Source organism: Galeopterus variegatus, unplaced genomic scaffold, assembly GCF_000696425.1.
Source record: "Galeopterus variegatus unplaced genomic scaffold, G_variegatus-3.0.2 Scaffold4581, whole genome shotgun sequence".
NCBI classification, from domain to species: Eukaryota; Metazoa; Chordata; class Mammalia; order Dermoptera; family Cynocephalidae; genus Galeopterus; species Galeopterus variegatus.
In genome coordinates this window covers 66,262-79,354 of record NW_007730692.1, presented here as the reverse complement: position 1 = coordinate 79,354, position 13,093 = coordinate 66,262, and the positions used below count along the sequence as shown (strand labels likewise).

Below are 13,093 nucleotides of genomic sequence, written 5' to 3'. Positions count from 1 at the left end.
CGCACCTCGCTCAGCCAGTGAGCGGGAACCGGTCTGTATGTGGGATCTGAACCCTCGGGGGGAGCGCCACCGCGCTCCCAAGCAGCGCACTGTAGCAGTGCGCCACCGGGCCAGCCCCTACCAAACCTTTAAAGAAGAATTAATACCAGTTCTCTTCCAACTATTCCAAAAAATTGAAACAGAAGCCATTCTCCCAAAGTCATTCTATGAGGCCAGAATCACCCTAATACCAAAACTAGACAAAGATACAACAAAATATCAACAACAGGCCAATATCTTTGAAAAACATAGATGCAAAAATTCTCAACAAAATATTAGGAATCAGAATGCAGCAACACATCAAAAAAATTATACACCATGATTGAGTGTAAATCCCAGAGATGCAAGGATGGTTCAACATATACAGGTCAATAAATGTGATATACCCCATCAACAAAATCAAGGACAAAAGCCATATGGTTATCTCAGTGGATGCATAAAAAGCATTTGACAAAATTCAACATCGCTTCATGATAAAGACTTTTAGGAAATTAGCTACAGAAGGAAAGTATCTCAACACAATAAAAGCCATATATGACAAACTCAGTGCTAACATCATCCTGAATGATACAGGAATAAGAAATGGATGCCCACTATCACCACTTCTATTTAACATAGTATTGTAAGCACTAGCAAGAGTAATCAGGCAAGAGAAAGAAACAAAGGGCATCTGGATTGGAAAAGACAAAGTCAAACTTTCCCTGTTTGTAGATGACATGATCCTGTATGGAGAAAAACCTAAAGACTCTACCAAAAACCTCTTAGAGCTGATTAACAATTGCATAAAGTTGCAGGATATAAAATCAACACGCAAAAAACAATAGCATTTTTATACTCCAATAACAAACTAGCAGAAAAAGAAAGCAAGAAAGCAAACCCAGGGCCGGCCCGGTGGCGCACTGCTACAGTGCGCCGCTTGGGAGCGTGGTGGCACTCCCGCCGAGGGTTCGGATCCCACATACAGACCGGTTCCCGCTCACTGGCTGAGCGAGGTGCGGACGCAACACCGAGGGTTGTGATCACCATTGCTGGTCCCGGTCCGGTACGGGCGTAACACTGAGGGTTGCGGTCCGTTGCCGGACACGAAAAAAGACAAAAAGGAAAAAAAAAAAAAGAAAGCAAACCCATATAAAATTGTCACCAAAAAAAAAAGGAAATGCTCAGAAATGAATTTAACCAAGGAGATGAAAGATCTCTACAATGAGAACTACAAATCACTGCTGAAAGAAATTAAAGAGGATACAAAAAGATGGAAACAAATTCCATGCTCTTGGATAGGAAGGATAAACATTGTGAAAATGTCCATACTATCCAAAGTGATCTACAGGTTCAGTGCAATCCCCATCAAAATACCAATGACATTCTTCACAGAAATAGAAAAAACAATCCTGACATTCACATGGAACAACAAAAGACACCAAATAGTCAAAGCAATCCTTGGCAAAAAGAAAAAAAGTAAGTCAGAGGCATAACACTTCCTGACTTCAAACTATACTACAAAGCTATAGTGACCAAAACAGCATGGTACTGGCATAAAAACAGATACTCAGACCAATGGAACAGAATAGAGAACCAAGAAATCAACCCACATGCTACAGCCAACTGATCTTTGACCAAGGCAACAAGAACATACATTGGGTAAAAGTCTGCCTCTTCAATAAATGGTGCTGGGAAAACCAGAAATCCACATGTAGAAGAATGAAACTAGACCCATACCTCTCACCATATACCAAAATCAACTCAAAACAGATTAAAGACTTATATATGAACTATAAATCTCCTATTACAAAACATAGGAGAAACACTTCAGGATGTAGGATTAGGTAAAGACTTTATGAATATGACCCCAAAAGCACAGGCAACAAAGAAAACATGAACAAATGGGATTATATCAAACTAAAAAGAAGACAGAATAACCACAAAAATTCCTTGCACTATTTAAGTCAAGTGAACAGATACGACGTGGGGGGTGGAGGGGGGAATGCAGAGGAACAGGTAATGGGGCATGAAAATCAAGTACAATGTATTTTGAGAAATAAAAAATAAGATAAATAAATAAACCCCAAACTTCCTTGTAATAACATTTATGTCCAATTGTCCTTTAAAAACAAGTGATACTTTTACATGAATCTACTCAACGGTTTTGTCACAATGGTCATGTGAGTTTAACAGAGAATAATTATTACCATTTTAGAGATGAGGAAGCAGAGGGGCCCAGAGAAGTTAAAGTGATCCTGTCAAATTGCATTTCTAGAGTCTAACTCCTTTATCCTGTGATTGTGCCCTTTTCATTACCCCCTTCTGCCTTTCCTACTTAGATTGGTGTATTGACACATGTCAAGTTAGCAGTTTAAAAACTAAAGGACACAGAGGTGAGAAGGAGATATCCAAGGGGGTCTGGACGGACACCTTTAGTGTCTGCCGTGCACACCATGTTATTTAACTCTTAGTGCTCACTCCTTTGCCTGGAAACTCATATCTGTCTTCTGTGTGAGATCATTGAGATCTTAATCATCAAGATCCAGGTCTGAAAGCCTTTCCTGATCGCTCCCCTTTCTCACTGAACTTTTTCTTTCAGTTCTTTATCACTCTGCATACCTCCATTGTTGTATCAACCACATTATATTGGAAAGTATTCACGTACTTACATGTATTTTCCCTTAGAATTATAACGTCCCAAAGGCAGAAAAGCTTTTAGCTCTAGCGTTTCACCAGTGCCTGGTGTTGACGGCAGCACATCATTAGTAGCTTCATCAATATCTGCTGAATGTAACTAACCTGCGTCTTGAATGAAGGATGAGTCAGAGGTGGCTGCGCCAAGGAATGGGGAAGGCATCTCAGACAGAAGCAGCTCTGTGTGCAGGGGCAGAGAGCCATGAATGGGTTTGTGGGAGGAGCAATGTTTGGTTGTCGCTGTAGCACAGGGTACATGGAGGAGAAGGAACGGAAGATGGGATGGAGAAAGAAGCTAAGGTATAACCTAGTGATGGATTGTAATGAGCATGTTTATGTCACCTCAAAGAATGCACACTTTCTCCTTCAGTGAATTAGGAGACATTTGCCATGTTTCCACAGGAAGTGGCATTATCAAGTGAAGTGGGGTGGTGGTTTCTTTTGTGCTTAATTTGGTGCATCCTTGTTTTCAACTATCTCTTCTCTGGATGGTGACATCATGGGTGATTTTTATTTTTATCTTGATTCTTTTATGATATTTTCATAATGAATATATTCTTTTATGCTTAAGAAAAAGGAGCATTTGTATCTTTAAAAAAAAAACTCTGATGTAAGAGTGAAAAGTAGATTGCAGGAACAGGAAAATAAAAGCAGAAAGCTCTATAGTAACCACCTGAGCAGGCTGCTTGTCTGACCCCAGCAGTAAGGTTGGATAGGATGAATTAGAGTCCATAAGTATTGCAGAGCTCCACTGACAGCCTTAGTGGCTGTCTCAGTCTGCTTGGTTGCTATAGAAAAATACCATAGACTGGGTGGCTTAAAAAACAGAAATTTATTTTCTCACAGTTCTGAAGGCTGGAAGTCTGAGATGAAGGGACCAGCATGGTCAGTTTCTGATGAGATCCCTCTTCCCAGCTTGTAGTCATCTGCCTTCTCAATGTGTCCTCACATGTCAGGGAGAGACAGCAAGATCTCTGATGTCTCTTCTTATAAGGGAACTAATCCCACCATTAGGGTCCCACCATCATGACCTCATCTAAACCTAATTACTTCAGAAAGGCCTCCCACATGTCAGGGAGAGACAGCAAGATCTCTGATGTCTCTTCTTATAAGGGAACTAATCCCACTATTAGGGTCCCACCATCATGACCTCATCTAAACCTAATTACTTCCGAAAGGCCTCATCTCCAAATACCAGTTTAGTGGGGAGTAGGATTTTGACATATAAATTTGGAGGGGGACACAGTTCAGTCCATAGCAGTGACTTACTGGCTTCAGTTTAGGTGATTAGGTTTATTGAAGAGTCTGTTAGCTTGGATAAGAATTCTAGGAAAAGTTGTCAACAAGAAGGGGAAAGATTCTGTATTTGGTTTTAGATGTACTAAGTTTGAGGTCTCTGTTGGATTTCTAGTCACAGAAAGACATGCAGTTAAAGATAAAGGTCTGATACCACTGTTTCCGAACTAGCTAAGTTATTTTAGTAGTAGAATACAATTGGCAAGGATTCAGCATCATGGACATTTGTCTAGAAATCTAGCAGGTCTGAAAATCGATACAGCCTTTCCAGAAGGCAATTTAGGAACTTGTATCAAAAGCCTTAGAGAAACCCCTTGCATGCAACATCAATTCAACAACCAGCAATCAATCCAAAGGAATAATCAATGATCTAAAAGAATGTTTATGTATTAATATGCCTATCTCAGTGTTGTTTTAGTACCAAACTTGGAAACAATTCCAATATCCAATAATAAGTATTTGTTTAATTACCTAACTAAGCAAATTCTGGATTGTTGTGCATTCAGGTGATAATATACCATAGCTATTCTATGAAAACTAAGGAAATGAGAACATATTCAAGAAGAAAAGCAAGATTCAGACATCATGTGTAGCATGATCCTGAGTTGTTTGTCTTAAAACACCTTACACACACACACACACGCACAAAAAAAATTTAAATAATAATAAAAACCTGAAAGGAAATACACAAAACTATTAAATGATTATTTCTAGGTCAGAAGAATTCTTTATGCTTTATTTTTCAAATTTTTTTCTGTGTATATACTAATTTTTTTATTATTCATTTTATAAGAAAAAGATGTAGTTTGGGAAATCATGAAAGAGGCATCTACAGACATTGATCGGCTGGTGGATGAGATCAAAGAGGAAGGGTGGTTGAAGGAAGAGGAGAGGAGGCTGCAGGTGGAATCATGGGTGCACCTGCACCTAAGAGGCAGGCAGAGAGAGGGGCTGAGAATGAGCAGAAAGGTTTGAGGTAAAGCAGGAGAGGATGTTCTCATGGGAACCAAGTGTAGTCATTGCACTCCTGGCAGGAAGCAGGTAGTACATAAAGGGGTAATCGAAGAGAGTTTAATGAAGGGCTATTTTCAAAGATGTGGGTATGGTTAAGAGAAGTAAAATATGATAGTAAAACACACACAACCAGCAGCAGTGGAAAGTTGCAAGGGAGGGGCCTGAAGTGACAAGGGGTAGAAGCTGTTGCCAGAATTGGGGCGAACTTGCAGTGATGGAGAGAAATCACCCAATGGGAGCAGTGACGTTAGAGAGGAGAAAGCAGCCTCTTCCAAAAAGTTGCCTGGCAGGAAGGGAGCCAGGAGATGAAACCTCTCTCATCCTGCTTTCTTATATCATACTGGTCCTTCCATTAAGCTGACACAAACAGGAGCCAGAGGACAAGGAAGCCACATACTGCAGTTCCTATGGGACAACCTTTGGGGCACAAAGCAGAGCAGAGAAGTGTGGATGATAGATCCGGAGAGCAACTCAGACCCTCTGGCACACCTAGGAGGGGAAGTTTAATAGAATGAAATGCTCGAATAATACAGAGAAGTCATGAGGGATGAATACTGGAGTTTCCTTTGGATTTGACAATTAGGAGACCACTGACAACTTTCCCTGGAATTAGTAATAGAGATTACAGCATATCTACCCTAAGTGAATCATTGTGCAGTATATGTACATATTGAAACAACATTCTGTACCCCACAAATATGTACAAGTAAATGTTAAAATATTTTGAATTAAAAAAATGAAAAAAAAGAAATTATAGCATTGTAGCCTAAGAAATAAGAAAAATGAAGAGCAGCTACTGGTAGTCTGCCCTGGAAGGTAATTTCCTAGAAGAAAGTAAGCAAAACAGGACTTACCTATTTTGTCGACATAAAATATGATGTGTATATATACGTATTATATGTAGTTTTTATAGTTACATATTTCTAAATCCAATAAAATATTCTAAACCCTATCCGACTATTTTTAAGTTGCTATATAAAACACTGAATTTGTTTCTATTGATAGAACATGCAGTATATTTACACGATTTAGCTTTTCAATCATTTTCTTTCATATATTTATATTGGCCATGGTTTCATTAAGTATGTATTTTAGGAATAACAGACCATCAGGACAGTTTCCCTACTTATTTCTCTCTTTCTCTCTCTTTAGGTGGTGGTGCATTAGTTCTTGGGCAAGAACAAGACAAAAAAGGAGAGGGATTCAACCCCGCTGAGTCTTTTGTGGGCTCCCTGAGCCAGCTCAACCTCTGGGACTATGTCCTGTCTCCACAGCAGGTCAATTCCATTTTCAGTGTATGACAGTAATGAGATTCAAAGGTACAAACCCAGTAAATATGTGAACAGCCTAATGATGACGTATCTTTTTGTAAGCTCTTGGCTATCAGAATTTATCACCAATATCATTTGATGCTATGGTTGTAGACTGAGTTAGGCAGAAGTGATCTACAGTAATTTTCAATGAACGTCCTTTTCAGTTTCTTGGTGATATTCTTAAATTTTATTGGAAATGATTATTTTGTAAAATCTTGTAATTTCAGAACTGGAAAGAATCCTAGAGACTAATACTTCAAATCCCTCTGACTAAAGATGCAGAAACTTAGGACTGGCACCAGATCATCCATAAAAACCAACAGATGAGCTCGTGGTTAAAGCCCATGTGGAATCAAACAGCCAGGGTTCAAATCCCAGTTCTACCACGAACTCGCTGTGATGATTCTGAACATATTACTCCACCTCTCCAAGCTTCAGTGTTCTTATCTAGACAAGATAGATAAATAGAACTACATAGTGGAATTTTGATTGGACTGAACAAAACATGGCAAATACCATACATTCGTAGTAGCGTTTAGGGCATTGTAGGGACTTGATAAATGTTCTCTCTTATTATTAAAGTGGCAGAACTTCTCTAAGCCTCGGTTTCCTCAACTCTATGTCAGAGGTCAAAGACATAGAGTGGAGATGGGGAGCTTCTACAACCCCTTAACAAACTGCAAAGCTTTAGACAAGAAATTCTGTGCATAGGATTTCAAACTTTCAGTCAACAAGGAGTCTAGGGGGAGAAATATTGGGGAGAGCGAGTAAGGGGTGTGGGAGAGAGGGAAGAGAATTTTCTTGTTGTCCCTGGAATCACACCATGCAAAATTCTGCTTCCCTCCACCCCAACCCTCCAACAATCTGCGAATGTTTCATCCCGACTAAATTAAGATAAAATAACTCGATCTTGGTGGCACAAATAAGGCTTATCTAAAGATGGGGTTTTTGAACTTCCAGGTGAAATCACTAGCTACGTCCTGCCCAGAGGAACTCAGAAGAGGGAATGTGTTAGCCTGGCCTGATTTCTTGTCGGGAATTGTGGGGAAAGTGAAAATCGACTCCAACAGCATATTCTGTTCTGGTGAGAATTTCCTTCTTCTGTAGACTTTACAATTTCTTGACTAGCCTGGATCTTTCTAGCAAAAGAAGACAATCCAAAACTCTCTATTGGTCAAATCTCATGTTTCTATCAATCTGCCCTTTAACTAGTAATCCATATTTATGCTACCTTCATTGAAAGGATTTATTTTTTTAATGCTGAAATACGCTCTGTATAACAGGGTACGAGTTAATTGGGGAGGAAATTTGGATAAAGGTAAAACAAGATTAGAAAGAGAGGGTGAGAGAAGGGACAAGATTAATTTTTAAAATGCCTCCCACCATCCTATGCTCCAGTTTGAGATGGGGTACTCTTTTAGTTCTGTGCTTTCTAGCACCCATCTAGGAACAGGTAGCACAGGGAGAAAAGCAATGGATAAAGCAAACCCCACACTGAATAGTCAAACTTGGAGTGATCAAAACTGTCTCATAAAATTACACTTATTTAAAGAGTTCCTTAAAATGTCCTAGACTTTGTGGCTGTTGGTAACCTACAAGGGCATTTTGTTAATGTTTGTAAAATACCATTTTTTTCAAGAAATAATTTTCAGCAGACTTTTGTAGAAAGAGGGAAAGTTGTTTGTTGACTCGGGTAGTTTTTTAAATAACTTTGCTTACCAGTGATCTGGTTACCTGCTAACTTGTTTAATGGCTCTCACATGCTGGTAGAAAGTACAATTTGAAACCCTGGACTTGGTGATGCTGCCACCGTGTGGGTGACAAGCTCTGCACCTGTGTTCTTTGCCCGCAGATTGCCCACCTTTAGAAGGATCAGTACCTCATCTGCGAACTGCATCAGTAAATTTAAAACCAGGCTCCAAAGCCCTTCTGTTCTGTGATCCAGGCTTCCAGATGGTCGGGAATCCGGTGCAGTACTGTCTGAATCAAGGACATTGGACACAACCACTTCCTCATTGTGAACGTGAGCTGCCTTTGTTGAAGTCATTTCAGTAGCTCTTGAAAAATATCGGAACCATAAGAACACTTTTGAGGAATGCTAGACAAAAGCTAAATACTTCACAGTAGCCAATCTAGCAAATACTCATTGAATCCTGCCTTTGTGTAATGAACTGTGCTTGGCACCATGAGGGAGGTGGGTGATGAAGATCCATAGAGATCACTTGTCAGTGCGTCTGCAGTGGCACAGGAACTGCATGTGAGGGAAAGACAGGCAGTGTAGGCTGGAGTCCTGGAGGGAGATGGGTCATTGCTGGGTGGGAAAACAGGAAGAGATCTCTTGAATTGAGTGTATCCATGCATCCATTGATTCAACAATTTTTAAAGTACCTACTATGTACTGGGCATTGATCTAAGTTTTGGAGATGCAGCAGTTGAAAAAAAAAAGTCCCTGTTCTTATGGAGTTTATGCTCTAGTGAGAGAGACAAAAAATAAAGTAAATATAATATTTATTTATAATAAATAATAACAGTAAGGGCTATGAAAAAAAATAGAGCAGGTTAGGAAAATACAAAGTGAGGGGATTGGGTGGAGGCAAGACTGCTATTTTAGATAGGGCTCAGCACCTGTTACCACCTGACATAACATGTATTTATCTGTTCCTTGCCTATCCGCTCCTCCAGATAGTAAGCTTCTCAAGGCAGGGATTTGTCTGTTTGGTTTTTTGCTATAACATCAGCACTTAGGACATTGTCTAATGGGTAATAGGACCTCCATAAATGTTTTGTGAATGAATGAATATCATGCCTACTATGTACCAGACAATGAGCTAGATTCTGAGGGTACACATATGGCTACAGTTACCACCCCTAGAGTGCTCCTCAATACAATGAAAAATTCATGCTTAACTGAACTACTAGTTTAATATAAACGAAACACCCTTTGAGTATTTTGCTCCTAATGTAGTTGTGTTTTTTCTGGTCACATTACAGGCATTAGCTGTGGGGTGCCACCTGCTTTGGAGAATGGCTTTTATTCAGCTGAGGACTTCCATGCTGGCAGTACAGTAACCTACCAATGCAACAATGGCTATTATTTGTTGGGTGATTCAAGGATGTTTTGTACAGATAATGGGAGCTGGAATGGCATTTCTCCATCATGCCTTGGTGAGATAAATGTTGGCAATTATTGCATAAATTTATCCTAGCTCTATGAGAGACAATTGCCCTAAATTCCTGAGAGTCTCTTGGCATTTTTTTGTTAACTTCATCTCACCCCAGTAAGCTTGGGTAAGCCATAGTGACAAAGCAGCTGTTCATAGAGGTGCCAAAACTGCTTTAAATTTTTATCAGGCTCAATATGAAGATTATCTTTATCTCTCTCTTTTCTACTTGCCCACCTATAAACTCGGGAAATAATAGCTTTTATGGGATATCTGCAATGTGATTATGACTGTTATATTTACATTTTATAAATGTATATATAGTGTAATGCATTACATGATATGTAATGATTTAAAAGCTAAAACAAATGTTTGATATGTAAGAAAAATGAATCAACTTTAATATTTGTAAGCTTGTCTTCATTTTAGATGTTGATGAGTGTGCGGTTGGATCAGATTGTAGTGAGCATGCTTCTTGCCTGAATACAAATGGATCCTACATGTGCGCGTGCATCCCACCATACACGGGAGGTGGTAAACACTGTGCAGGTAACTAGTATACGTATAACTGGGAATTTCTATTTCAAGTTTTCTACCCAAGTATATAATTTAACTCTATGTTATTTTAAAATAAGACAACATTTTCAACTTCAATGGGCATACAGGCAGGTGAAGATAAAAATCTTACAAAAGACACACAAGTAATAACTAAAGGTGCTTTAAATTAACACTGTGTCTCTCTCAACTTTCCTATTTCTGCAAAACAGAACTGAGAGCCAACTATACTACCAGAATGTTGAAGAAATGTCTACACAGTTCAAGAATAATAGAGTGGATTTAGAAATATAATCAATGGCCTCTTCTGCCTCAATCAGGGCAAAGAAGATGCTTCGTCACATCTTTACCATTAATATCTTTCCTTTGCCTCAATCACACAGAATTATATTACTGAAAAAAAATAGACATCTTGCCTTACCACGTCTCTACATTTTGTAGTAACTTTAATAATACTGGCTCATCTTTCAAAATATTGATATCTTTCTACATTTATTGTGGGAAGCAACTACCAGAAAACAATAAGATAGAAAGCAAAGAGGAATATTGAATAGTAGATTAAAAAAAAGAAAAAAGAAAATAATTTTTAAAAACCTACAAAATAATAGATCCAATCATCTGGCTATAATCTCCAAAGTAAAGTGCTGCTCTTTGAGACAGAGAGAAAAATTCCTGGAGTTATACATGATATAAAGAGATCATGTTTTGCCACTGTAAAAAACACACATACAGACAGAGAGAATAAAAACAACAGTAACAACGAAAACAAAGTGACAGTGACTCAAAGACAATAAAAATAGAAACAGAAGCTAGGTTAAGCCAGAAAATCTTCTCTTACTTCAGAAGAGAATATTAGATGCTTATGCATACATTATCCTGTTCTCAAGCTGAAAGTCTGTATGTGCTATTCAAGAACAAGTCACAAAACTTGCCTAGAGAAATACCTGATTTAGATACATTTCTTCTCTTTAAAAGATGAGTGAAGTTAAACAAAATTAAAAAAATACAGGATCCTTGCAAAAACATTACTGCTCAAAGTGAGAAGAAAATAATCCTGAAGACTCAGAATATGGCAATGAAAATGAGTTAATACAGGAACCAGAAGACAATTTCAGGAGACTGCTTATATGCAATAGGAGAGAAAGAGAGATAACTTCTATAATTTTTTAAAAAAAACACAAAGCCATAAGGAGTAAAAATGCTCAGATTAAAACAGGACAGAAAGAAAGGTAAACACACCAGTCAGTGAACTTTGAAACCAGTTCACCATAGGGTTTGGCCAAAATAAATATTCTAAATTTGGGTTCAAATTGTATGCAAATGTTATAATTTATTATTTCAATATAAGAAGTAATGCAACAAGTAATGTATTAACAATTACATTAGCAGAGATGTACATGTGGGAATGGTGAGAAAATGTAGGAGGTTGGGAAAGTGGGTAAGTTCATGAAGGACTGAGAGCATAGTTTTAACCTATATATGTATATAATCAAATAAAGTGTAAGTTGAAGAATGTCTTTTAAAACTTTAATTATAAATTCATACAACTTCCTTGAGGAAATATGCAAGTAATTAAAACCGAAGGAAAAGTTGAAATCATTTGTAATCCCACCACCCAGAAATACCTAATGTTAGAACTCAAGGATATATACCTCAAATATTTTTGTGTGCTTTCTATGTATTTATAAATATGTATTAACATATATAGATGTATATGTAAACACATTATATACGCAGTTCTTCATTGTAGTTATTTCATTTAAATTACCTCATCAACATTTTTTATATTACTAAATTGTTTAAGAACATGATTTTCTTTTCTTTTATGTTTTATGAAATAAGCCACACACAAAAGGACAAATATTATATAATTACACTTTTATGAGATATCTAGAATAGGCAAATTTAAGAACATGATTTTCATCCCTGTTTTATAATCCACTTTATGCATTTCCCATATGTCTTAGTCCATTCAGGCTGCTATAAAAAAAATAACTTAGACTGGGTAAATTATAAACACAGAAATTTTTTCTTACAGTTCTGGAGGCCCTCCTTCATAAGGGCATTAATCCCATTCATGAAAGCTCTGCCCTCATGACCTGGTCACCTCCTAAAGGCTCCACACCTTACTACCAACACATTGGGGAATAGATTTCAACATAAGAATTTTGTTTTGGGGGTTTTTTTGATGATATGGAAATTATTTTTATTTTGTTTAGTTTTGGTTTGGTTTTTGTTTTTTTTTTAAATAATGAATTTTTTTTCTTTTTTTCTTTTTGTTTTATCATTATGGGCCTTTTTTTGTGGCCCTTTACCAATTTCTCCCTAACCCCTGCTCCCCCTCCCGTTTTCCTACCTATGGTTGCCTCAGTTTTGTTCTCTCCTTTTAAAAGTTCAATGAATTACTGTGATTGTTGTATCTTTCTTTCTTTTTATGTCTTTTTTTATCAGCTCCCACTTATGAGTGAGGACATATAGTATTTCTCTTTCTGCACCTAGCTTATTTCACTTAACTTAATTTTCTCTAAGTTCATCCATGTTGCTGTGAATGGCAGAATTTCATTCCTTTTTATGGCAGAGTAGTATTCCATTATGTATATATACCACATTTTCCTTATCTAGTCATCCATCAATGGACATTGAGATTGTTCCAACTTTTATCTATTGTAGATAGAGCTGTGATAAACTTGGGAGTGCAGTTATCCCTGAGTAGTATTCCATTATGTATATATACCACATTTTCCTTATCTAGTCATCCATCAATGGACACTGAGATTGGTTCCAACTTTTATCTATTGTAGATAGAGCTGTGATAAACTTGGGAGTGGAGTTATCCCTTCCACATGATTTCCATTCCTTTGGGTATATACCCAGAAGTGGGATTGCTGGACCAAATGGCAGTTCTATCTGTAGTTGTTAGAGGAATCTCCATTCTGTTTTCCACAATGGCTGCACTAATTTACAATCCCACCAACAGCGTAGGAGGGATCCTCTTTCTCCACGTCCTCACCAGCATTTGTTGTTCTCTGTCTTTTTGATACT

At 37.8% G+C, this 13,093-nt stretch overlaps 1 protein-coding gene across 1 annotated transcript in view; it reads left to right on the top strand.

Moving 5' to 3' along the window:
- Positions 1–13,093, top strand: part of SVEP1 (sushi, von Willebrand factor type A, EGF and pentraxin domain containing 1) — a 189,706-nt gene that overhangs the window by 121,233 nt on the left and 55,380 nt on the right. Inside the window, exons 29-33 of the mRNA XM_008587896.1 lie at positions 6,175–6,299; positions 7,296–7,419; positions 8,188–8,358; positions 9,327–9,500; positions 9,926–10,045. Of these exons, the coding sequence (XP_008586118.1) occupies positions 6,175–6,299; positions 7,296–7,419; positions 8,188–8,358; positions 9,327–9,500; positions 9,926–10,045 (714 nt within the window). The remainder of the gene's footprint in view (positions 1–6,174; positions 6,300–7,295; positions 7,420–8,187; positions 8,359–9,326; positions 9,501–9,925; positions 10,046–13,093) is intronic.